The sequence below is a fragment of the Jaculus jaculus genome, chromosome X (genome assembly GCF_020740685.1).
Source record: "Jaculus jaculus isolate mJacJac1 chromosome X, mJacJac1.mat.Y.cur, whole genome shotgun sequence".
Lineage (NCBI taxonomy): Eukaryota > Metazoa > Chordata > Mammalia > Rodentia > Dipodidae > Jaculus > Jaculus jaculus.
Genome location: NC_059125.1, coordinates 54,621,838 through 54,645,734, shown reverse-complemented (window position 1 = coordinate 54,645,734; position 23,897 = coordinate 54,621,838). Strand labels below are relative to the sequence as shown.

The following is a 23,897-nucleotide window of genomic DNA, read 5'->3' as shown; positions in this document are numbered from 1 at the left end:
TATTTAAAACATTTTAAGAAACAAACACTGAATATATTGGGGGCCATCTATTCAAACTACCACAATATGCCTTCTTCTTCCTTTTTTTTTTTTTTTTTTTTTTTGGTGTTCAAGGTAGGTTATTATTCTAGCCCAGGCTGACCTGGAATTCACTATGTAGTCTCAGGTTGGCCTCGAACTCAGAGAGATCCTCCTACCGCTGCCTCCGAGTGCTGTGATTAAAGGTGTGCACCACCATGCATGGCTACATATACTTTCTTGAATGTATGTACAAGAATCTGTCTAGCATAAAATGACCTGGATATCCATGACCTCACAGTGCCTGACATTACCTACACAAGACCATCATAAGAGGAGGAAAAGATCATGACATCAAAATAAAAAAGAGAGACTGATTGAGATGGGGAAGGGATATGATGGAGAATGGAATTTCAAAGGGGAAAGTGTGTGTGTGGGGGTGGGAGGGTATTACCATGGGATATTTTTTATAATCATGGAAAATGTTAATAAAAATTGAGAAAAAACACAAAAAAAATCTACCTAGGCCTTACTGTATAGGACTAATCTTTATTTTCTATACTTATATATCTCTAATTGTATAATTGCTGTGTCCCAATCCCATCTTCAACTATTCTAGAGAGTTTGTAATTGTTTCTAAAGTAACAGTATCAATTTTCACACCTGTCAGGATTCAGCAAGTCATTTTGAGCATGCTTGTGATCCTGGAAATATCAGGAACTTGATGTAGGAGGATGGTGAATTCAAGATGGAAGAGATCTTGACTCAAAAAACAACAGAAAGGGGCTGGAGAGATGGCTTATTGGTTAAGGCATTTTGTCTGCAAAGCCAAAGGACCTCGGTTTGATTCCCCAGGACCCAGGTAAGCCAGATGCACAAGAGGGCACATGCGTCTGTAGTTTGTTTGCAGTGGCTAGAGGCCTTGGTGTGCCCATTCTCACTCTCCCTCACCCTCTGTCTATCTCTTTCTCTCTCTCTCTCTCTCTCTCTCACACACATAAATAAAAATAAAGTTAAAAAAAAAACAGAAGGCGGGGCATGGTGGTGCATGCCTTTAATCCCAGCACTCCGGAGGCAGAGGTAGGAGGATCGCCATGAGTTCGAGGCCACCCTGAGATTACATAGTGAGTAGGTCAGCCTGGGCTAGAGTGAGGCCCCACCTCGAAAAACAAAAACAAAACAACTAATAGAGATAGCCAGGCATAGTGGGGCACCTGGGGGGCAGAGGTAGGAGGATCACCATGAGTTCGAGGTCAACCTGTGACTACATAGTGAATTCCAGAATTCTCACTGGGCTACAGTGAGAACCTACCTAGAATAACAACAACAAAAAAAAAAAAAGAAAAAAAAAAAGAAAAAAGAGGGCTAAAGAAATGTTTCAGTGGTTAAAGACACTTTCTTTCAAAGCCTAATAGTGGTGCATATGTTTGGAGTTTGGTTGGGGTGGCAGGAGGTCCTGGCATGCCCATACCCACTCTCTCTGAAATAAATAATTTTTTGTTTGCTTTTTCAAGGTCGGGTCTAACTCTAGCCCAGGCTGACCTAGAATTGACTATGTAGTCTCAAGCTGGCTTCAAATTCATGGCAATCGTCTTACCTCTGCTGCTGAAGTGCAGGGATTAAAGGCATGCGCCACCACACCAAGCAAATAAAAATATTTTATTTATTTGAGAGAGAGAGGGGGTGAGAAAGAGAGAGAGAGAAAGAGAAAGTAGACATGTCCAGGTCACTAGCCATTCCATATGAACTCCAGATGCATGCACCACCTTGTGCATCTGGCTTGTGTGGGTTCTGGGGAAATCAAACCTGGGTCTTAGACATTGCAGGCATGTACCTTAACTGTTAAACCATCTCTCCAGCCTTAAAATATTTTTTAGATAGCAACAGAAAAAGAACCAATTGAGAGATTGTGTTAAATTTTCCATATATACATTTTCTGTATGCATTTACAATACTATTTAAAAAGTTTTGCACATAGATCATAAAAATACTTTCCTGAATATTTTATATTAATTTTATAGTTTTTTTCTTCTGAGATAGAATCTTCCTATGTAACCCAGGCTGACCTGGAATTCACTATGTAGTGTCAAAATGGGTTCAAACTCATTGTAATTCTCCTATCTCATCCTCTAAATGCTGGGATTCAACGTGTGTGGCTCCATTGTGTCTATTTTTTGGGGTGTGTCTATTTTTTAATACTGTTTGTTTTTTGAGGTAGGGTCTCGCTCTAGCCCAGGCTGGCCAGGAACTCAGTCTATATAGTCCCAGGCTGGCCTTGAACTCACAGCAATCCTCCTACCTCAGCCTCCTGAGTGCTGGGATTAAATGTGTGACTGCTGTGAGATCCAGGCCACCCTGCGAGTATACAGTGAATTCCAGATCAGCCTAAGGTAGAGTGAGATACTACCTCAAAAAATTTTTAAAAAGCCGGGTGTGGTGGTACACACCTTTAATCCCAGCACTCGGGAGGCAGAGGTAGGAGGATTGCTGTGAGTTCGAGGCCACCCTGAGACTCCATAGTGAATTCCAGGTCAGCCTGGGGTAGAGTGAGACCCTACCTCAACCCCCCAAAAAAAATTTAAAAGAAAGAAAGAAAAAAAATGGGCTGGAGGGATGTTTCAGTGGTTAAGGCCCTTGCTTTCAAAGTCTAAGGATCCAGGTTCGATTCCCCAGTACCCACATAACATCAGATGCACAGGGTGGAATATGCATCTGGAGTTCATTTGTAGAGTCTGGAGGCCCTAGTGCACTCCTTCTCTCTTTATCTACCTTCTCTGTCTCTTTCCTTGCAAATAAATAAATAAATAAAAACTATTGAGATAAATCATATGACAGCTATACAGACAGTGCTATGGGACTCTTGCTCAACTAGGAGCCAGAGAAAGCATATCATAAAAATAACCTCATAGAGGGCTGAAAAGATGGCTTAGAGGTTAAGGCGCTTGCCTGCAAAGCCTAAGGACCCAGTTTTGATTCTCTAGGTCCCATGTAAGCCAGATGCACATGGTGGCACATGTATCTGGAGTTTCTTTGCAGGGACTAGTGGTCCTGGTGTGCCCATTCTCATTCTCTGTCTCAAATAAATATGTCAGAAAAAAAACCTCATAGAAGTGACAGTAGTTAAGTCTTAAGATAAATAAAACCCTCAAATGGCAGGAGAAAGGTGAAGATGAGCAGGGCTAGTTTGGAGTCCACAGGAATCTTGTGTGTTTAGGATAAGAAGTTAGAAGCGCTCCACAGACATTGGGAGTAGTGTGAATGCAAGGAGGGCAGAGGGAGTCAATTTCAGCTGTGCTGAAAGTGAAGAAATATACCCTCATGGTGTAGACCCATGTAGGCTTGAGGAAGAAAAAGAAGGGGCTGGAATTATAAGATTAAGACATTTTGTAGGTTGATAGCTACATTTTGAGAGCGACGTCTCACTCCCTAGGCAAGTCAAGAATTCTTCTGCAAAGAAACCCTTGTCTGCTCCTATTTCAGAGATATTTATTCTCTTCTGCAGACACAGGGGAAACGGGTGGGTAACGCTTCCGGTGGTCTGGATTCTTCCGTGGGTCCTGCTCTGGCTGGATCCAGCTCTCTCTGGAAAAGAGAGAGAGAGAGAGAGAGAGAGAGAGAGGGAGGGAGGGAGGGAGGGAGGGAAAGAGAGAGAGAGAAAATGAGAGAGAGAGAGAGAATGAGAGAAAGAGAATGAGAGAGAGAGAGGAGGAGGGGGAAGAAAGAGAGAGAATGGGGAGAAGCTGCCGTAATTACGCTCCCGCGCCTGATGAGCCGGAAAGGATGTTCAGCCAAACTCACTTCAGGTGGGAAATATGCGGCCAGACACGTGATCTAAGCGGCCATTTTCTCACACCCTGCCCGTCGCCATCTTCCAGGCAGACAAAAGACCCTGATCGGGATGCAAACCGTTACCGCTTGGTCACTACTAAAACTTGAGAAGTGGTACATTTAATCCTAGCCAGAGCCCCGCGGACAGATGTATTACACACATGTTACACGGCCACGAGGAAACACACGCCGACTTCCCTGACTACTTCCCGGCCTTCTTTCCCAGGCCCGGCGCCGGTTTACGTAGCCGGGAGGCGGCGCGGGCGTGGGAGCTCCTGAGGGGGCGGCGCGCGCGGCTGCTCCTCAGAGCCTCCGCCCCCCACGGCGCGCACAGCGGGCGGAGCCGCTGCCCCGGATGCGGAAGAGCGAACCTAGCTGCTCGATCGGCGTGGTCCGAGTGCGCGAACGTTTGTGTGTCCCTCCCAAGTTCTCCAGTTTCTGCGGAAAGAGTGGGTAAGAGACTGTTTTCCTCAGTTCTGGTGGTGAGCGTTCACCCGGCCGGCTGCGCAAGTAGGGGCAGTCTATTTTAAAGGTCAAACCTGAGATGCTTGCTGCTCTGGAGTGGAGGGGAGAAGGGCTGGCTCTCTTCCGGGATGGAAGGGCCCGGAGGGGCAGGGCTAGCGCCATACGTGGAGATGCGCAGAACTGCATGCTGGCTGGTCCCAAACCGAGGCTACCAAGGTCTAGTCCTTGGACACATGGTCGAGACGCACAGACTATTGGTGTGACGCAGCGTCGGCTGCCTTCAACCTCTCAGACTAGGGAAGCTTTTTGCTTTGCTACCGTTACCCTCCTTACCTCGGGTAGGGCAAAGTGAAAGACGCCTCTACACCCGCTGTAGGAACAAAATCATTTGGAGTTTATACTTGGCGTTGCCCAATGTAGACAGATGTCAACCCGCCGGGTTGATAGCGTTTCCATCATGCGGGAACTTGGTATCCAGTAAATGGCTGGGCAGGGCTGACTTCGTGTTAAAACACATAGATCTCTACCGCGGCATCTCTTCCACCACCCCACATCAGTATAGAGGAGCTCAGAAACATAATATTCAGAAGGAAGGAAACTTCTTTCCTGATGTAGAGACCTAGAGCCCTCCCCGTGTCTCGCCTATTCCTGCAGAGTAACCCACAAAGTCCCTCCCCTCTCACAGAGCCTGTAAATCTTTCTTCTAAAATGGTACAAGGCACAGGCTTCAGCCTGTGAGAACCATACAGATTTATTTCTTCTTCTGGATAAGTAGATAGATCCTCATTGTGCAGAATTACTCCCAATCCCTACCAGGGCTGGTTTACTGCAGGTCCATCCCCAAAATGGCCCACAGCAAGTAGGGACAGAATGTCTTCCATATAGACACACATCTGCCTATCAAGTAGACCCCAGGGTAGGGGGAGTCAGGTTAATTCTCATTCATTTTTTAAAAATTTATTTGACAGAGAAAGAGGGAGGGAGGGGGAGAGAGAGAGAGAGAATGAGTATGCCAGGGCCCACAGCCACTGCAAACGAACTCCAGATGTGTTCACCCCCTTGTGCATCTGGCTAACATGGGTTCTGCGGCAAAGAACCTGGCTTCTTTGGCTTTGCAGGCAAACACATTAACCGCTAAGGCATCCCTGCAGCCCTCATTCATTTTTTTATTTGTAAAGTTTATGTTGTTTTTATTTTTTTATAGTTTTATTTCTTTATTTGAGAAAATCAGAGAGACAGACAGACAGAATGGGTGCGCCAGGGCCTCCAGCCACTGTAAACAAACTCCAGATGTGTGTGCCCCCTTGTGCATCTGGCTTACATGGATCCTGGGTCCTTTGGCTTTGCAGGCAAGCGCCTTAACCACTAAGCCATTTCTCCAGTCCCCGGCTCTAAATTTTTTCAGTGACCTCAGTGCACGCAAACATAGGTAAGAGTTCCATGGCATGCGTGGTGGCACACACCTTTAATCCCAGCACCTGGGAGGCAGAGGGAGGAGGATCACAGTGAGTTTGAGGCCCCTCTGAGACTACATAGTGAGTTCCAGGTCAGCCTGGACTAGAGTGAGACCCTACCTTGAAAAACAAATAAAAACAAACAAACAAAAAGAGTTCCTATTCTGAGGACCTTTTTCTCCAGGATAGACTCCTGAGATCCATCTCCTTCTACCTCTTTCAGTAGAGGACACTCACAGTGCCCTACTTGGGAAAACATACTATTGCCCCACCGCATTAAGAAATTGGCTGCCTCCTCCTCTTCCCAGTGTTGAGGGATTTGACACTGGCTTCTTCTTCTTCTTCTTTTTTTTTTTTGGTGGGAAAAAAGGGTTTATTTTGGCTTACAGACTCGACAGCCGTGATGGCAGGGAAAAGGATGGCATGAGCAGAGGGTGGACATCACCCCCTGGGCAACATAAGGTGGACAACAGCAACAGGAGAGTGTGCCAAACACTGGCAAGGGGAAACTGGCTATAACACCCATAAGCCCGCCCCCAACAATACATTGACTTCAGGAGGCATTAATTCCCAAATCTCCATCAGCTGGAGCCTAGCATTCAGAACACCTGAGTTTATGGGGGACACCTGAATCAAACTACCACACATGGCAAGCACTTTACCCCCAAGCCGTATCTCTGGCCCATCAATCTTTATTTTTAAAATCAGAGCTATACACATACTTGATTAAAAGAAGGGAAAAACTAGCAACGCGGTTTTAAAAGGCTTGCTGTAAAGAGCTCTCCATGGAACCCCGAGCTCCCAGTCCATTACTTCCTTGTTGACTTCTGAGCCAAGCACTGCAGCTCAGATCTGGTGTTGGCCCCACTCGGGCTGTGTCACTATCTTCTGGGAAGATGGCACACATACCCCTTCCTTCCCTCTGCCTACGCCCTCACACTCAAGCTTTTGCCTCCATCCTCTTCCTCATGGGCCTGGACCGTGCCTGGGCAGATCCATCTGCATCATTCAAGGACACAAGTGATTTTCAAAGCTCCGCAGTGATCATTTATCATTGACCCAGCTGCACATTTTCTTGTTTTCTGGAATCATTTTTCGTTTTTCTTTTTGACTTTTAAAAATTTATGAGAGAGAGAGAGAGAATGGGAGCGCCAGGGCCTCCAGCCACTGCCGTGGAACCCTGGGCATGTGCCCCTGTGCTCATGCGACTGTGTTTGCAGGTTGACACTGGCCTCTTACCTAGGGTACAACACTGTAAGATTGAAGAGTAGTGATCAAAGACCCTATTCAATGTATTGGAAGCACTGACACCACCTAGGAAGAAAGGTTCAGACATACCTTGTTTGGGTGATGAGGTACTGCCTTCCCTGTGTTTACTCAGCCATATCAGGTCCTAGCTCTTGTATAGCCCACCCTCCCAATTTCCCAGTTGTAAGAGATTCCTCATCATGTTCTTTAACATTTTATTGTGCCTTTTGGGGGGCTTGAAGGGGCATTGTTGTTCTTAGTCTGTCTTCAAATTACTCTTCCATTCCAACAGGAAGAAAGTGGGCAGATTTGAACATACCTCTTTTCCAGCTGGTCTGATCATCATGATGAAGTTTAGACACAGTGAGTTTCCTTTGCCATCCCCTTCTAGTCCTATAGTTTCAATTAATAATCATAGTAGACCACAACAACTTTGCTTGATGCTTTTTGAGACAGGGTTTTATATAGCTCAGACTGGTCTAGAAATTGCTATGTAGCTGAGGCTGGCTGATCCTCCTGCCTCTATGTCCTGAGTACTGGGATTAAAGGTTTGTGCCAGACTAGCTTGGAACCCTTGAAGTAGCCTAGACTGGCTTCAAAGTATTGTTTGACTTGAGTTTCTCAAGAAATGAGTTTGCAAGCATGTGCTACCATGCTTAGCTTACAACAACTTTTTTTTTTTTTAAGTTTTTTGAGGTAGGGTCTTATTTTAGGCCACACTGACCTGGAATTCACTATGTGGTCTCAGGGTGGCCTTGGACTCATGGCGATCCTCCTACCTCTGCCTCCCAAGTGTTGGGATAAAGGCATGTGCCACCTGGCCTGGCTTCTATCTGGGTTTTTAAACATGTGATATCATTGCTGTTTTGATTGCCTTTAAAAGATAAGGAAATAGAAGCTCACTAAGGTTGTATGACTTAATCATCAGGAGTAAATACCAGAACATACCATGTCATGGTACCTAGCTGACCTTGAATTGATTCTGTAGTTTCAGAATGGCCTCAAACTCATGGCAATTTTCCTACCTTTGCCTATGGTAATTTTCCTACCTTTGCCTCTTGAGTGCCGGGATTAAAGGTGTGTGCCACCACACCTGGCTTCTAGCATTTGTCTTTAAATCTAACACCTTTCAGTTGGTATCATTAAGTTGTACCAGTTCTGCTTTGGAGCCACACTGGGTTTCACTCTCACCTCTCACTTACTAGCTAGGTAGCCTTGAGCAAGTTACTTAAACCCATTTTCTTTTTCTTTTTTGAATTTATTTATTATTATTTTTATTAACAACTTCCATGATTATAAACAATATCCCATGGTAATTCCCTCCCTCCCCCCACTTTTCCCTTTGAAACTCCATTCTCCATCATATCCCCTCCCCATCTCAATCAGTCTCTCTTTTATTTTGATGTCATCATCTTTTCCTCCTATTATGATGGTCTTGTGTAGGTATTGTCAGGCACTGTGAGGTCATGGATATCCAGGCCATTTTGTGTCTGGAGGAGCACGTTGTAAGGAGTCCTACCCTTCTTTTGGCTCTTACATTCTTTCTGCCAACTCTTCCACAATGGACCCTGAGCCTTGGAAGATGTGATAGAGATAATGCAGTGCTGAGCATTCCTCTGTCACTTCTTCCCAGCACCATGATGCCTTCTGAGTTATCCCAAGGTCACTGCCATCTGAAAATAGAAGGTTCTCTATCAAAAGTGAGAGTAGCATTAATATATGTTTATGAACATTTAGAGAAGTGCTTACTGGGCAGTTTGATAAGCATAGTTTATACATTTAGCCAGACACCAGCAGACGTTACATCCCTAGGGCTCATGACTACCCCTGTTTTAGGTTTTCAGTGTCAGGGATGTATTCCCTCACATGGAATGTTCTTCCGGTCCAATTAGAGGGCAGCTGGTTTCTACCATGAAAGATGTGCCACTGTTGAACCCGTTGGCTCATTTGGCCTGTTTGGCCAAATATAAGGTTTGCAGTATCCACGGTTGAGTATCTTCACAGGTGATTTCTCTCTTTCCCATTGAACTGCGTGCAGAATGGCTTCTTCCAGCTTTTTGTCAGCTGGTCTACATGGAGGAGGTTATCAGCTCAGCTCCAGCAGGATTTCTCAGTGGCCTTGCAGCCCAAGTATGTGGAGTCTTCAGCAATAGGTTCTTACCATCTATTCCTGTAAATTTATTTTATGTATTTGCAAAACAGGTAATTATAACATATACCTAATAGCATCATGTTAGGATTTTGTTGTTTTTAGTTGTTTTGAGATAGGGTCTTATCATGTAGTCCAGGCTGGCCACCAAACTCTCTCAGGTTGTTGGTATTGTAGGTGTACACCACTATACCTGTCATGAAATTGTTTTTGTTTTTGCTTTTGAGACAGCTGCTTATGTAGCTCAGTCTCGCCTCAAACTTGCTATGAAGTTGAGTATGACATTGAACTTCTTTCAGTTTTTGAGGCAAGCCCTATAGACTGGCCTTTTTTATGCAAGAGAGTGAGAGCATGCATGCACACATGAAGGAGAGAATTGGCATGCTAGGGCCTCCAGCTACTGTTTTATCAAACTCCAGACATGTGCGCCAGCTTTTGCGCATGTATGACCTTGTGAACTTGTGTCACTTTTTGTATCTGGCTTACGTGGGACCTAGGGAGTCGAACATGGGTCATTAGGCTTCGCAGGCAAGCACCTTAACCACTAAGTCATCTCTCTAGTCTGACATTGAACTTCTGATCTTCCGTTTTTACTTCCCAAGTTCTGGGATTATAGGCGTGAACCACCGTGCCCAATCTGAGGATATTTTTGAGATGGTCTCACTGTGTTTCCCAAACTGACTTCAGAATGCTGAACTTAAGCCATCCTTCTGTCCTAGCCTCCCGAGTATCTGAGTTAATGAATATTTAGTGAGTTTAAAGAGACAAAATGCTTAGACCAGTGCCTGATTGAAAGTACATTATGAGCAATTTTTGTAAGTCCGTATTCCCTTTATATCCATAGGAAATTTGTTTCAAGATCCCTGATAGATAAGAAAGTCAGTATATACTTGAGTCCCTTATATATAGCATAGTGTTCTCATGTAGCCTGCACATACCTGCTTGTATATTTTAAAACACCTCCAGATTACTTGTAATATTTAATAGAGTATAAGTTATATATAAGTAGTTGTCAGACTATTGTTTAGGAAGTAATGATAAGTCATTTTCAGTACAGGTTTGGGTTTTTAAAAAAATTTTGTTTTCCTTTGTTTAGTTTTTCAAGTTAGGGTCTTGCTCTAGACCAGGCTGACCTGGAATTCACTGTATAATCAAAGGGTGGCCTGAACTCATGGTGATCCTTCTACCTCTGCCTCCCGAGTGCTGGGATTAAAGGCATGTGCCATCATGCCCAAAATTTTATTTATTTATTTGAGGAAGATAGAGAGAGGAAGAAGCAGATAGAGAGAATAGGTATGCAGGGCCTCCACCCACTGCTAACAATCTGCAGATGCATGCGCCACCTTGTGCAGCTGTTTTATATGAGTCCTGGGGAATTGAACTTGGGTCCTTTGGCTTTGTAGACAAGGGCCTTAACCCTTAAGCCATCTCCAGCTCCAGGTGTAGGTTTTTGATTCAAAGTCACTTGGGTCTGGATGCATCACTTACAGATTTAGAGGCCCATCTGTGTTGGAAGTAATAGATTTAAAAATTTAGTCTCTAATTGAGAGGGGAAAGGGATATGGTGGAGAGTGTATTTTTGAAGGGGAAAGTAGGGGAGGGAATGGAATAATCATAGTTTATGGCCTATAATTATGGACGTTGTCAATAAAAAAGTTAAAATTTAGTCTCACCGGGCACAGTGGTGCCTGCCTATCATCCTAGAACTCAGGAGGTAGAGTCAAGAGAATTGTAGCAAGTTCAAGGTCAGTCTGATCCACATAGCAAATGTAGGCTAGCCTGGGCTACATAGTGAGGCTTTGTCTCAACATTAGAATTTTTCAGCTTGTAGCTTGTTTGGTGAGGACTTGCAGCTGGAATGCTGGGAGGCTAATTTATGTTCACTATTTTTAAACCTAGAAATGTACAATTTTTTTTAGAGAGAGAGAGAGAATGAATTGGCATGCCAGGGCCTCAGCCACTGATACCAAACTCCAGATGCTTGTACCACTTAGTGGGCATGTGTGACCTTGTGCTTGCCTCACCTTTGTGTGTGTCTGGCTTATGTGGGATGTGGAGAGTCAAATAATGGACCCTTAGGCTTCACAAGCAAGCACCTTAACCACAAAGCCATTTCTCCAGTCCAAAATGTACATGTTTTGAAGCCAAACTGTAAGTTTCTTCAATTAGTCTTCATTCAAGTATAGTCATCCACATCACATGCTGAAAACTGCTACTCTAGTGGGACTTGTTCACTTCAAACTGTCAAACACTAGAGAAGGGATTTAAATGATCCACATACCTACTCAAGGTTTTAAGGTTTGTAAAAGAGGAAATCATTGTTTTTCCTAATGAAGAGCTTAAGACCAGGCATAATTTTCTAAGCTTCTTTGGAGATTGAAGCTGTAGGATCTTGACTTCAAGGTTTGTAAAAGGAGATACAGCATCTCAGTTTGATAGCATCTACGAAGTTCAAATGATAAAGCTTCTGTTACCACCACTACTCATTATTATAGTTATTATAAAAGGCTTTGGGGGCCTGGAGAGATGGGTCAGTGGTTAAAAGCCCTTGCTTGACAATCCTTAAGACCCAGGTTTGATTCCCTAATGCCCATGTAAAGCCAGATGCACAAAATGTTGCATGTGTCTGGAGTTCATTTGGAGTGTCAGGAGGCCCTGGTGTGCCCATAGTCGTCTTCTCTTTCTCGCTCTTAAATAAATAAATAAATAAATATTTTTGTTGAAAAGGTTTTTAGCCAGGTATGGTGGCACATGCCTTTAATTCCAGCACTTAGGAATCAGAGGAAGGAGGATTGCTGAGGGTTTAGGCCAGCCTGTAACTACAGAGTGAGTTCCAGGTCAGCCTGAGCTAGAGTGAGACTCTCCCTTGAAAACAAAAACAACAAACAAAACAAGAAAAGAGTTACGGGCCAGAGAGAGGTTCAGCAGTTAAAGGTGCTTGCTTGCAAAGCCTGATGGCCTGGGTTTGATTCCCCAGTCCCCACATAAAACCAGATGTACATAGTGGTGCATGCCTCTGGAGTTCATTTGCAGCATCTGGATGCCCTGGTGCACCCATTCTCTGTCTCTTGTATCTCTCTCTGCTTGCAAGAACATAAGATAGTAGTATTGGGCTGGAGAGATGGCTTAGCGGTTAAGCGCTTGCCTGTGAAGCCTAAGGACCCTGGTTCGAGGCTTGGTTCCCCGGGTCCCATGTTAGCCAGATGCACAAGGGGGCGCACGTGTCTGGAGTTCGTTTGCAGTGGCTGGAAGCCCTGGCACGCCCATTCTCTCTCTCTCCCTCTATCTGTCTTTCTCTCTGTCTGTCGCTCTCAAATAAATAAATAATGAACAAAAATATTAAAAAAGATAGTAGTATTGCTATTTATTAGATGAGAAGGTTAGTATATTATTTTAGGAGTGTGATTATCCATGTTCTTTAAGCATTAATACCTCAGATTGGCTATTGTGATATATATGGATCAAAAGGTCTTAAGTGTCTTTTTGTATTGTCTGTATTTCTTGTTTCTAAGAGGGTATTTAAGGTATATGCTAACCTATTGATGTGAAAGGCATTTAAATAAGTTATTATGTTACAAACATCCCCTTTATTTTTTCCTTTTATTTCCATTTATTTTCATGCTGAATTTACTCCCGTGCCATAAGTTTTTGTTTCTTCAGTTTTTTCTGGGTTATCTTTTTCTTCTGTGCAACCTCCTTGTCTGGTTTTGGTGTCAGGGTGATGCTGACTTCATAGGAGTTTGGTAGAATTCCTTCCTTTTCTATTTTATGGAAAAATTTGAGAAGCATTGGTGTTAGTTCTGCAAAGGTCTGGTAAAATTCACCAGTGAATCCATCTGGGCCTGGACTTTTTTTTTTTTTTTTTGGTTTTTCGAGGTAGGGTCTCACTCTGGCTCAGGCTGACCTGGAAGTCACTATGTAGTCTCAGGGTGGCCTCGAACTCACGGTGATCCTCCTACCTCTGCCTCCCAAGTGCTGGGATTAAAGGCGTGCGCCACCACGCCCGGCTGGACTTTTTTTTTACTTGGGAGATTTTTTTTTTTTTATAACTGCTTGGATCTCCGTACTTGTTATAGGGCTAAATAAATAGTTTCTCTCATCTTGGTTTATTTTTGGTAGGTGTAGTAGACAATTTCAGGTTGCTGAGATGAACTTCCATACCAGACACAGTTATGGAGAAAGGGATTTTATTGATGCTTACAGATCCAGGGGAGGTACAATAATGTCAAAAGAAGTTGGCCTGCTTTCACAGATCGAAGGAGAGAGAGAGGGAGAAGGGAGGGAGGGGAGGAGGAGGAGAAAAGAGAGAGAAAAAGAGAAAATCCCTTAAACCATACCATAAACAAGCACACTTCAGGAACTCCAGGTACATTGCATATTTTTAGATTGGAATGTCAAATCCCTTATCACACCTTAGAGCTGGAACCTAAGATCTGCCCAGTGACACCTTCTCCACTAAGGTGGCTGTGGATCTAAATTATAAACTGTAATACAACATTGAATATATTGACAGCCATCTATTCAAACTACCACAGTAGGTCATAGAAATCTAGGAAATCATCCATTTCTTTCAGATTTTCAACCATAGAGGAGTATATATTCTTAAAGCATGTCCATATGATTTTTTTGAATCCTTGATATCTGTTATAATGGTGCCTTTTTCATCTCTAATTTTATTCATTTGTATCTTTTATTTTATTTTATTTTATTTTGGTTTTTCATGGTGGGGTCTCACTGTAGCTCAGGCTGACCTGGAATTCACTATGGAGTCTCAGGGTGGCCTCGAACTCATGGAGATTCTCCTACCTCTGCCTCCCGAGTGCTGGGGATTAAAGGTGTGTGCCACCACGCCTGGCTTCTTCTCTCTTTTCAAAAATATTTTATTTTGGCTTCTTCTCTCTTTTCAAAAATATTTTATTTTGGCTTCTTCTCTCTCTTTTTTTTTTAAAATTTTTATTTATTTATTTGAGAGCGACAGACACAGAGAGAAAGACAGATAGAGGGAGAGAGAGAGAGAATGGGCGCGCCAGGGCTTCCAGCCTCTGCAAACGAACTCCAGACGCGTGCGCCCCCTTGTGCATCTGCCTAACGTAGGACCTGGGGAACCGAGCCTCGAACCGGGGTCCTTAGGCTTCACAAGCAAGCGCTTAACCGCTACGCCATCTCTCCAGCCCTTCTTCTCTCTTTTAAAAAATATTTTATTTTGGGGCTGGAGAGATGGCGTAGCGGTTAAGCGCTTGCTTGTGAAGCCTAAGGGCCCCGGTTCGAGGTTCGATTCCCCAGGACCCACGTTAGCCAGATGCACAAGGAGGCGTACATGTCTGGAGTTCATTTGCAGTGGCTGGAAACCCTGGCGCACCCATTCTCTCTCTCTATCTGCCTCTTTCTGTCTCTGTCACTCTCAAATAAATAAATAAAAATCTTTAAAAAATATTTTATTTTGAGCCGGGCGTGGTGGCACACACTTTTCATCCCAGCACTTGGTTTTTTGTTTTGTTTTTCGAGATAGGGTCTCACTCTGGTCCAGGCTGACCTGGAATTAACTCTGTCATCTCAGGGTGGCCTTGAACTCATGCCAATCCTCCTACCTCTGCCTCCCAAGTGCTGGGATTAAAGGCGTGCGCCACCACGCCCGGCTTCATCCCAGCACTTGGGAGGCAGAGGTAGGAGGATCGCCGTGAGTTCGAGGCCACCCTGAGACTCCATAGTGAATTCCAGGTCAGCCTGAGCTACAGTGAGACCCTACTTCGAAAAACCAAAAAAAAAAAAATACATATATGTACACACATATATGTATATATATGTATATGTGTGTTTTTTTATTTATTTATTTATTTATTTATTTATTTATTTATTTATTTATTTATTTATGAAAGAGCCAGATAGAGAGAGAGGGAGAATGGGCATGCCAGAGCCTGTAGCCATTGCAGGAGAACTCCAGACGCATGTGCCTCCTTGTGCATCTGGCTTACATGGGTCCTGGGGAATTGAACCGGGATCCTTAGGTTTCTTAGGCAAGCACCTTAACTGCTAAGCCATTTCTCAGGGAGGCTGGATAATGTAGTCAATGGGTCTCTCTTCAGGGCCGGTGATGAGGAGGCAGTTTCATGGTGGCTAGAGGTGGCAGAGTGGTGAGATCAATAGCACCAGTATAGCATGTTGTTATGACTTGGTACTGAGTGAAGCAGACTTCTCTCATACCATCCTTGTATTGAGCTGGCTTCAGGGCAGTCGCTGGCAGATAACCTGTTATAGAGAAGATGAGTGAAATGGGCTCTGTGCACCCTGTGAGAAGACAGAAGGGAGAATAAAGAAGCTTGTTACTCTTGACAAGGTGTAAAAGGAGGATGAGCATGCAGAGGCAAGAAATAGAGGCTTGGGGCAAGAGAGAGGAGGCAGAGGGGCACTTTGGGATTGGGGAAAAGTAGGAACACAAGAGAGTTTAAGAGTGTCTGTTAGGGTGGCAGTGTCCTTACCCCTGGATGAGATAGGGTAAGGGCTAAGAAAGAGGGGGCCTGAGGAATAGTAAGTGGGAGGAGCTGGGGTCAGGGTAGGTGAAGTTAATCAGGGCCAGGAAGAGGCAGAAGGCATGAGTTAATGTTCAAGTCTAATATTGTAAGTCAGCATCAGACAGGGGAATCTATTAGTCTGAATTATTGTTTATATTGTAGTTATATATGTATAATTTTTGTTTATTTGAGAGTGACAGAAAAACAGAGAAAGAGGGAGAGAGAATGGTCATGCCAGTGCCTCCAGCCACTGCAAATGAACTCCAGACGTGTGCCCCCCCTTGTGCATCTGGCTAATGTGGGTCCTGGGGAATTGAGCCTCAAACCAGGGTCTTTAGACTTCATAGGCAAGTGCTTAAACTGCTAAGCCATCCCTCCAGCCCTGTAGTTATGTTTTGTAGTTATATTTTTTCTTTGGGTAATTAAGACGATGTAGGCTACCAGAATTAACTGTATGTTTTGGGAGGTCAATAATGGCTCTGTTGGACTCTATGACTCTCAGCATTGTCATATGATAGGATAAATCAAGGTATTGCTGACCAAGTGGCCTTCCCTCTTTTGGGAAGGTTGGAGGACTGGTTTTCCTCCCATGTGACTCTCCTGTTGGAGGTACACTGACTTGGAACTTATTTCTGGGTCTCCACATCCTCTTTGATCAAGAAGACAGGTAACTTACCAGAGGATAGAAGTTAGCAAGTGTCCTATCATCTCCTGTGGCTATCTGATCCAGGAGCAGGAACCAAAATATTGGTTATCCTTTTAAGTCCAATGTTTCCAATTGATTTTGGTTTCTACATATGGTTATTACTCACTCAGACAGACTGTACTTATCTTATTAGCAAAACAGATTAGTAAAAAGGGTGCAGAACATATCTGGTTAGCAAAGCAGATCTGGTTAGAGAATGACACAATAGTTTAAAATCATTCTGTTTAATATTTAAGTTTAGTTGGCAAGTGACCATATAAGCTATAACTGGGACATAGAAAGCATACATGTTATTTATTTATTTATTTATTTATTTATTTATTTATTTATTTGGGAGCAACAGACAGAGAGAGAAAGAGGCAGATAGATAGAAAATGGGTATGCCAGGGCCTCTAGCCACTGCAAAGGAACTCCAGACGCATGTGCCCCTTGTGCGTCTGGCTAATGTGGGTCCTGGGGAATCGAGCCTCGAGCCGGGGTCCTTAGGCTTGACAGGCAAACGCTTAACCATTAAGCCATCTCTTCTGCCCACATGTTTTATCTTTTAAGTATCTGTCAGTTATAAGTATAGGCAGAACATTTTAGTAGCCCTGAAAACAATATTTTTATTAATTATTTTATCAATAACTTTAAGGCAGATGATTTAATCTAGAAATTGTATGCCAGGAAAAAGACAAGCCAGTATAAAAACTTATCATCTGTGTTTGAAAACAACTTTGGTTAGTCTTTGAAAAGCTAAGTAAGATGTCCATCTATCTATAAGTTCCTGAAATTAATTTAGCCATATTTAACATACCCAAAGTATAGAGGAATTGCATTAAACTGACATGATTTAATGAGAAAAGGAGACAAGTCTGATGGAAAAAGAGGGCATGGGTATGCCAGAGCCCCTTGCCACTGTAAATAATTATCAAATGTGTGTTCCATTATGTGCACCTGGCTTTGCAAATAAGCACCTTTAACTGCTGAGCCAAAGTGAAATATTTCTAATCTCCTAATATACACAAAACTTTATGGCATAATCTTTAACTATTCGAACCTTAATCAACTCTATAATCCTATTTGTGGTACTTTGGTAAACTTGTTCAGTAATGACATAAGTTAAATTTAAAGTATTAAGCCTGAATGTTGGAGGAATTGAGGCATTACATCTTAAATCACAACATAATTTTGTTTAGAATTTTTTTTTAACTGTTTACCATGAAGTAAATAGTTTTAACCGTGTGCCAGATAAGTACTGTTTAATGTTTCAGTTGTGGTCTGTTTACCTTACAAAATAGGAAAAAAGGGCTGGAGGGATGGCTTAGCAGTTAAGGTGCTTACCTGCAGAGCCAAAGGACCCAGGTTCGATTCCCCAGGACCCACGTTAGCCAGATGCACAAGGGGGCACACTCTTCTGGAGTTTGTTTGCAGTGGCTGGAGGCCCTGGTGCATCTATTCTCTCTCTCCCTCTCTCAAATAAATAAATGACTTAAGTAAATAAATAAAGATAAAATATTTAAAATAGGGAAAAAAGGAGTAAATAGTTCCTCTGTGAGTTTTTTTTTTTTTTTTTTTTTGAGGAGGCAGGGTTTTAGATATAATAACCTTAGGAGAGAATTAAATATTAATGAGTCAATTTTAACCTTCAGAATTAGTTAAAAGGTTGACAAATAGAGGAACCTCGTTAACTTGGTTGGGTACTCTAAATTCAGTCTTTCATAACCAGTATTATGACTAGATTAACATCAGTGAGTTATTTAAAGTTAAGTTTACAACCTGAATACCATAGCATCCTGCTACCAGCCAGGGCCATACTTTGTTAGTCTGATATAAACCCTAGGCTGATAGTCATTTTATATCTCAAGAAGTCTGTAATTTGATCAAGTACTTTATCTTTAACCTTCTGTTTAAGCTTACTCATATCTTCCTCTACATACTTTTGCCTTACAATCCATGTAACCACCCTATCAAACATTTCTAACATATGAAGTTTTCTCTCCAGTTTATCTTTTTCAGTCAGTTTATCTCATAACTACCCTCAAAAACTTTTATTGGAGCCGGGCGTGGTGGCGCACGCCTTTAATCCCAGCACTCGGGAGGCAGAGGTAGGAGAATTGCCATGAGTTCAAGACCACCCTGAGATGACAGCGTTAATTCTAGGTCAGCCTGGACCAGAGTGAGACCCTGCCTTGAAAAACCAAAAAAAAAAAAACAAAACACTTTTATTGTTCTTACCATAATACTTTCAATATTACCATTTTTCCCTCAAAAGGCCTTTTGAAATAATTTTTTAAAGAAAGATCAGATTTGACTTATGATATTTATCCAGAATAAACGTATAGATTTGGAGTTTTGTTTCTTATAATTTTCCTGAAACACATTTTTAAAGAAATATGAAAGCAGATTTAAACATTAGAATTTTTTTTTTACCAATTTAGTATGAAGTACTTTTAAATTTAAACATAAATCTTGAGGCTATTGTCTTCTAGTACCATATAAGCATAGAAAGATAAAGTAAACGTAAAACAGTTACAGATTTTTTATAAGGAGTCCCCATAGCGACTTGGCATTCATCCATTACCATGCTGGGGCCAGGATCCTGAGATTCTCCATGCTTGCAGTTCCCTGGCTTTGCAAGGCAGGGAAGCCTTTTCCCCCCCTAAATTCCAGGGAGATTTTTAATCTTTCCTCAGGGCTATAGGCTGCTTTACAATCCTGCCACTTTACACCTCTTTTATGATTAGGAGAATCTTGCATTTTTTTCTATGATCTTACTTTTAGTGTTCTTTCTGGGGGGCACTCAACAGTAAAAATTGGCTATGCTGTCTTATACAGTGGGCTTGGTAGAAAACATCCCCATAGTGAAATGGCGCTGCTCAGAACAGAAATCATCCTGCAGCCTTAGGACTGTGAGCACGTACATACACACACACACACACACACATATTCATCTCAAGTGCACTTTTCATATATATATAGATTCAGGCATACAGATTCTAGACAACCTTTTTCCCTTCACATATTCATTCATTCATTTATTCAGAAGTTATATATTCCCATTTTAAATTTCTATTCTGTTTACAACTCCGGAGATTAAAATCAGACCTTGTTATCATCAGGAGAGGCTGAGAGAGCTGGAGGAGCCAGAGGAGCTGTCAGGTCCTCTATGGCATCAGGGTCAAAAGCAGAGGATGAGGATGAGTTTGGTTGGGGGGGGGTGCTAGAAGGACCTGGTAAGAAAAGCAGGTAGGGCAAAAAGAAGGCTGTGCATGTAGAGTGAAAAATAGGGTATTTCAGACCATTTGCCTGTATATTGGCAGACATTTTTTTAAATCAGTGCGAATTTGGAAGTCAAAAATACCATGTTCAGGCCATTTGGACCCATTTTCCCACTTATGGATGTGGCCAAGCCGAGTTGCAGAGAAAGATGTTGCCCAAGAGTCATAGAGGCTTTAAGTTCTTAAGGAGACAGAGAAAGAGCAAAACAAGGGTGAGAGAAAAATAAACCAGAGCTTAAGCTGGGTTTACACAGAACACCAATATGACCCCCTGGCCTGTCAGGGTGAATGGGGCCTGCACCTCCCACGTGGGCAGAGGCCATACAGGTCACAACTGTTGGCTTTTTAGCCCGTTAGTGGGCAAGGAGGGCGACTGTGCTCCCTCCTGATGGTGAAAGTGGCTGCCAGTGAAAGATGAGAGCTCAGGAGGGAGAGGGAGGGGAGGGAGAGAGGATGCCCCGATATGGCAACCGAACTAAAAGGCACCCCTTTAGGGTATGGTAGATCAGAGAGCAATACACCCAAGGTTTCGAGAGTGTGTCTTTCTGGAGACCTGGGGTTGGGGTCTAGTGGCTGAGGGGTGTAGCCTGGCATGCTGGCACGGCTTCCACGAGGAGGGGTGAAACCCAAAAGCAGCCAGCCCCCTGACAGGACACTTACTGAGAAGGAAGGAGATGAGGAAGGGAAGAACATTGAGGCTGAATTGCAGTGGGTGTGAGAGCCTGTATCAGACAGAAATGGTCCGAGGCCTTCAGAGGGTCGAATGACAGCTTGTTGGTCCGGTCAGGGGAAAAGGAACTCTGGCCGCCCAAGAGGGCAACCGGGAGCCTTCCTATCCGAGTCAAGCACCAGATGTAAGGTTCAGGAGTGACCAAGACCATGGAGACCACTCTGAGGCAAAGATGGAAGTTCTTTTTTTTTTTTTTTTTTTGTTTGTTTGAGGTAGGGTCTCACTCTAGCCCAGGCTGACCTGGAATTCACTATGTAATCTCAGGGTGGCCTCGAACTCATGGCGATCCTCCTACCTCTGCCTCCCAAGTGCTGGGATTAAAGGCGTGTACCACTATGCCTGGCTTTTTAAGATGGAAGTTTTTATTGGGGAGGGGGAATGAGCTGCCAGGTCTGACTCTCAAGAGGGGAACAGTCTACTTGGGGTTACAGATAGTGTGCTATATAGGGCTGTTCAGTTGGGGGAAGGTGAGGAAGGGAAAAGAACTCCTTTGTTCTTTATATTAGCTATAGGACCTGGGGCATTGTTAGGCAAGGAAGGGATAATGGCTTGGGTGGTTCCTTGGGAAATGTGGATGACCTACTCTCTGGTATCTGTTGCCCTCCTGTCCTAGATGACTCCATTTTTTCCTGACCTAACAGTTAGGTCCTTTTGTTCTATTCCATAATTTAATTCAGATGCTTCTCTCTCTCTCTCTTTTTTCTCTGAGATGACCTGTTGATTGATGAGAGTGGGGTATTAAAGTTACCCACTACAGTTTTTTTTTGTTTTTTCGAGGTAGGGTCTCACTCTAGCCCAGGCTGACCTGGAACTCATTATGGAGTCTCAGGGTGGCCTTAAACTCATGGCAATCCTCCTACCTCTGCCTCCCGAGTGCTGGGATTAAAGGCGTGTGCCACCACGCCTGGCTCACTACATTTTTTTTTTTGGTGGTTTGAGGTAGGGTCTCATTCTACCTCACTCTGACTTGGAATTCACTGTGGAGTTTCAAGGTGGCCTCAAACTCATTACGATCCTCCTACTTCTGCCTCCTGAGTGCTGAGATTAAAGGTGTGTGTCACCATGCTTGGCTAACCACTATAATTTTGATTGGTGTTATATGTGACCTTAAGGCTAATAGTGTTTGTTTGATGAAATTGGGAGCACCCATGTTAGGTGTATATATGATTAGAACTGTAATGTCTTCTGGTTAAATTTTTTTTCCTTTAATCAATATAAAGTTGCCTTCTTTTTAAATTTTTTTTAAAATTTATTTATTTTTTATTAACTTCCATGATTGTAAACAACATCCCATGGTAATGCCCTTCATTCCCCCCTCTTTCCCCTTTGAAACTCCACTCTCCATCATATTAAGTTGCCTTCTTTATCTTTCCTCACTAATTTTATTTTGAAGTCTATCCTGTTAGATATATTAGGATAGCAGCACCTACTTGTTTCCTAGGTCCATTTACTTGAAATGCCACTTTCCATGTCTTTACACTAAGATAGCATTTGTCTTTTATGGAGAAATGAGTTCCTTGGCGGCAACAAACAGAAAGATCCTGCCTTTTAATCCTATCTGCAAGTCTGTGTCTTTTGGTTCGGGCATTGAGGCCATTGATAGTTTGTTACTGATTTTGGCTTTTTTGTGGTTTTTCGAGGTAGGGTCTTGCTCTAGCCCAGGCTGACCTGGAATTCACTATGTAGTCTCAGGGTGGCCTTGAACTCAAGAAGATCCTGCAACCTCTGCCTCCACAGTGCTGGGATTAAAGGCATGCGCCACCATGTCTGGCTAAGAGTTATTATTGAAAGGTAGGTATTTATTCTCACCATTCTTTTTTCTTTAAAATTTTTTTTATATATTTATTTGAGAGCGACAGACACAGAGAGAAAGACAGAGAGAGGGAGAGAGAGAGAATGGGCGCGCCAGGGCTTCCAGCCTCTGCAAACGAACTCCAGACGCGTGCGCCCCCTTGTGCATCTGGCTAACGTGGGACCTGGGGAACCGAGCCTCGAACCGGGGTCCTTAGGCTTCACAGGCAAGCGCTTAACTGCTAAGCCATCTCTCCAGCCCAATTCTCACCATTCTTGTTTTGTAGTGCTTCCTGTTTTCCCTTTACTCTCTTGTATTAACTGTTGAGTATGGTTTATTTTTTTCTGTTTCTTCATGTGTGTGCTTTGCTTTCTCTTCAGTGTGAAACATCTCTTCAAGCATTTTCTCTAGAGCTAGGTTAGTTGTTATATGTTCTTTTTAGCCTACTTCGTTTTGGAATGTCCTTATTTCTCCATCAGTTTGGATGTATAGCTTCACTGGATAAATTAATTTTGATTGACAGTTGTTATCTTTCAGAACTTGGAGTACATTTATTTTTATTTACTTGAGAGCAACCAGCAGAGAAAGAGGCAGAGAGAGAGAGGGAGAGGGAGAGGGAGAGAGAATGGGCGCACCAGGGCTTCCAGCCACTGCAAATGAACTTCAGTTGCATGTGCCATCTTGTTTGTGCATTACGTGGGTCCTGGGGAATCTTGAACCAGGGTCCTTAGGCTTCACAAGGAAGCGCTTAAAATGCTTAACCGCTAAGCCATCTCTCCAGACTCCCCTCCCCCCCCCCCCCCCCCCCCCCGCTTTTAAAGTTTGTGTTGTGTAATCTGCTGTTATCCTGATAGGCTTGCCTTTACACGTGACTTTCTTTATCTCTCTAATGCTTTCAGTATACTTCCTTTGGTTTGCATGTTTGGTATTTTAATTATACATGGTGAGGAGAGGTTCTTTCCAAGTCTTGTCTGTTTGGTGTTCTAAAAGCTTCCTGTATCTGCATTGGCACCTCTTTCCAAGTTTGGGGGAAACTTTCTTCTATGATTTTGTTGAAAATATCTACTATGCCTTTAGAGTGAAATTCTTCTTCTCCTGTACCCAGGATTCTTATATTTGATCTCTTCATAGTATCCTGAATATCTTGAAATTCCCATTCATACTTTACTATTAGGTTGTCTTTCTCTTTGTTGGACTGCCACCTGGTCTTCTAATTTAGAAATTTTGTATATGTGCTGCCAAAGCGAGCACGAATTTAGAAATTTTGTTCTTTCCTTCATCCATTCTATTGGTGAGACTTTCTACAGGGTTCTTGTCCAGGATGCTAGCTGTAAAGGAGATGACAAGTGGCCTAAGACTACATAGTGAATAACCGGTCAGCCTGGGCTAGAACAAGACTCTACATTTAAAAACCAAAAAAGGGGGGGCAATGATAGGTGATGGGAATACTCTTAGAAGCAGGGAGGAGCCACTAAATTCCTGAGATTTGTTTTTGTTTAGCATTTGTGCTAAAAAGTTCCAAGTCGCTTTGGAGGAAGTAGACTGAGCAGGGTCTGCATGCAACAAGGGATACGTTTTCTTTTTGAGGCAATGTCTCACACTAGCTCAGGCTGGCCTGGAACTCACTGTGTAGCCCAGGGTGGCCTCAAAATCATGGCAATCCTCCTGCCTCAGCCTCCCAACTGCTCAAATTATAGGCATGTGCTCCAGTATCACATGTGTTCCTAGTGTGTTTTTG

General features: G+C 43.2%; 1 protein-coding gene across 1 annotated transcript in view; it reads left to right on the top strand.

Annotated features, from left to right (window-relative positions):
• Window positions 1–4,192: 4,192 nt before the first annotated feature.
• Gnl3l (G protein nucleolar 3 like) overlaps window positions 4,193–23,897 on the top strand; it is a 56,601-nt gene continuing 36,896 nt past the window's right edge. Inside the window, exons 1-2 of the mRNA XM_045140975.1 lie at window positions 4,193–4,299; window positions 7,306–7,376. Coding sequence (XP_044996910.1) covers window positions 4,202–4,299; window positions 7,306–7,376 — 169 coding nt within the window. The 5' untranslated portion in view covers window positions 4,193–4,201. The remainder of the gene's footprint in view (window positions 4,300–7,305; window positions 7,377–23,897) is intronic.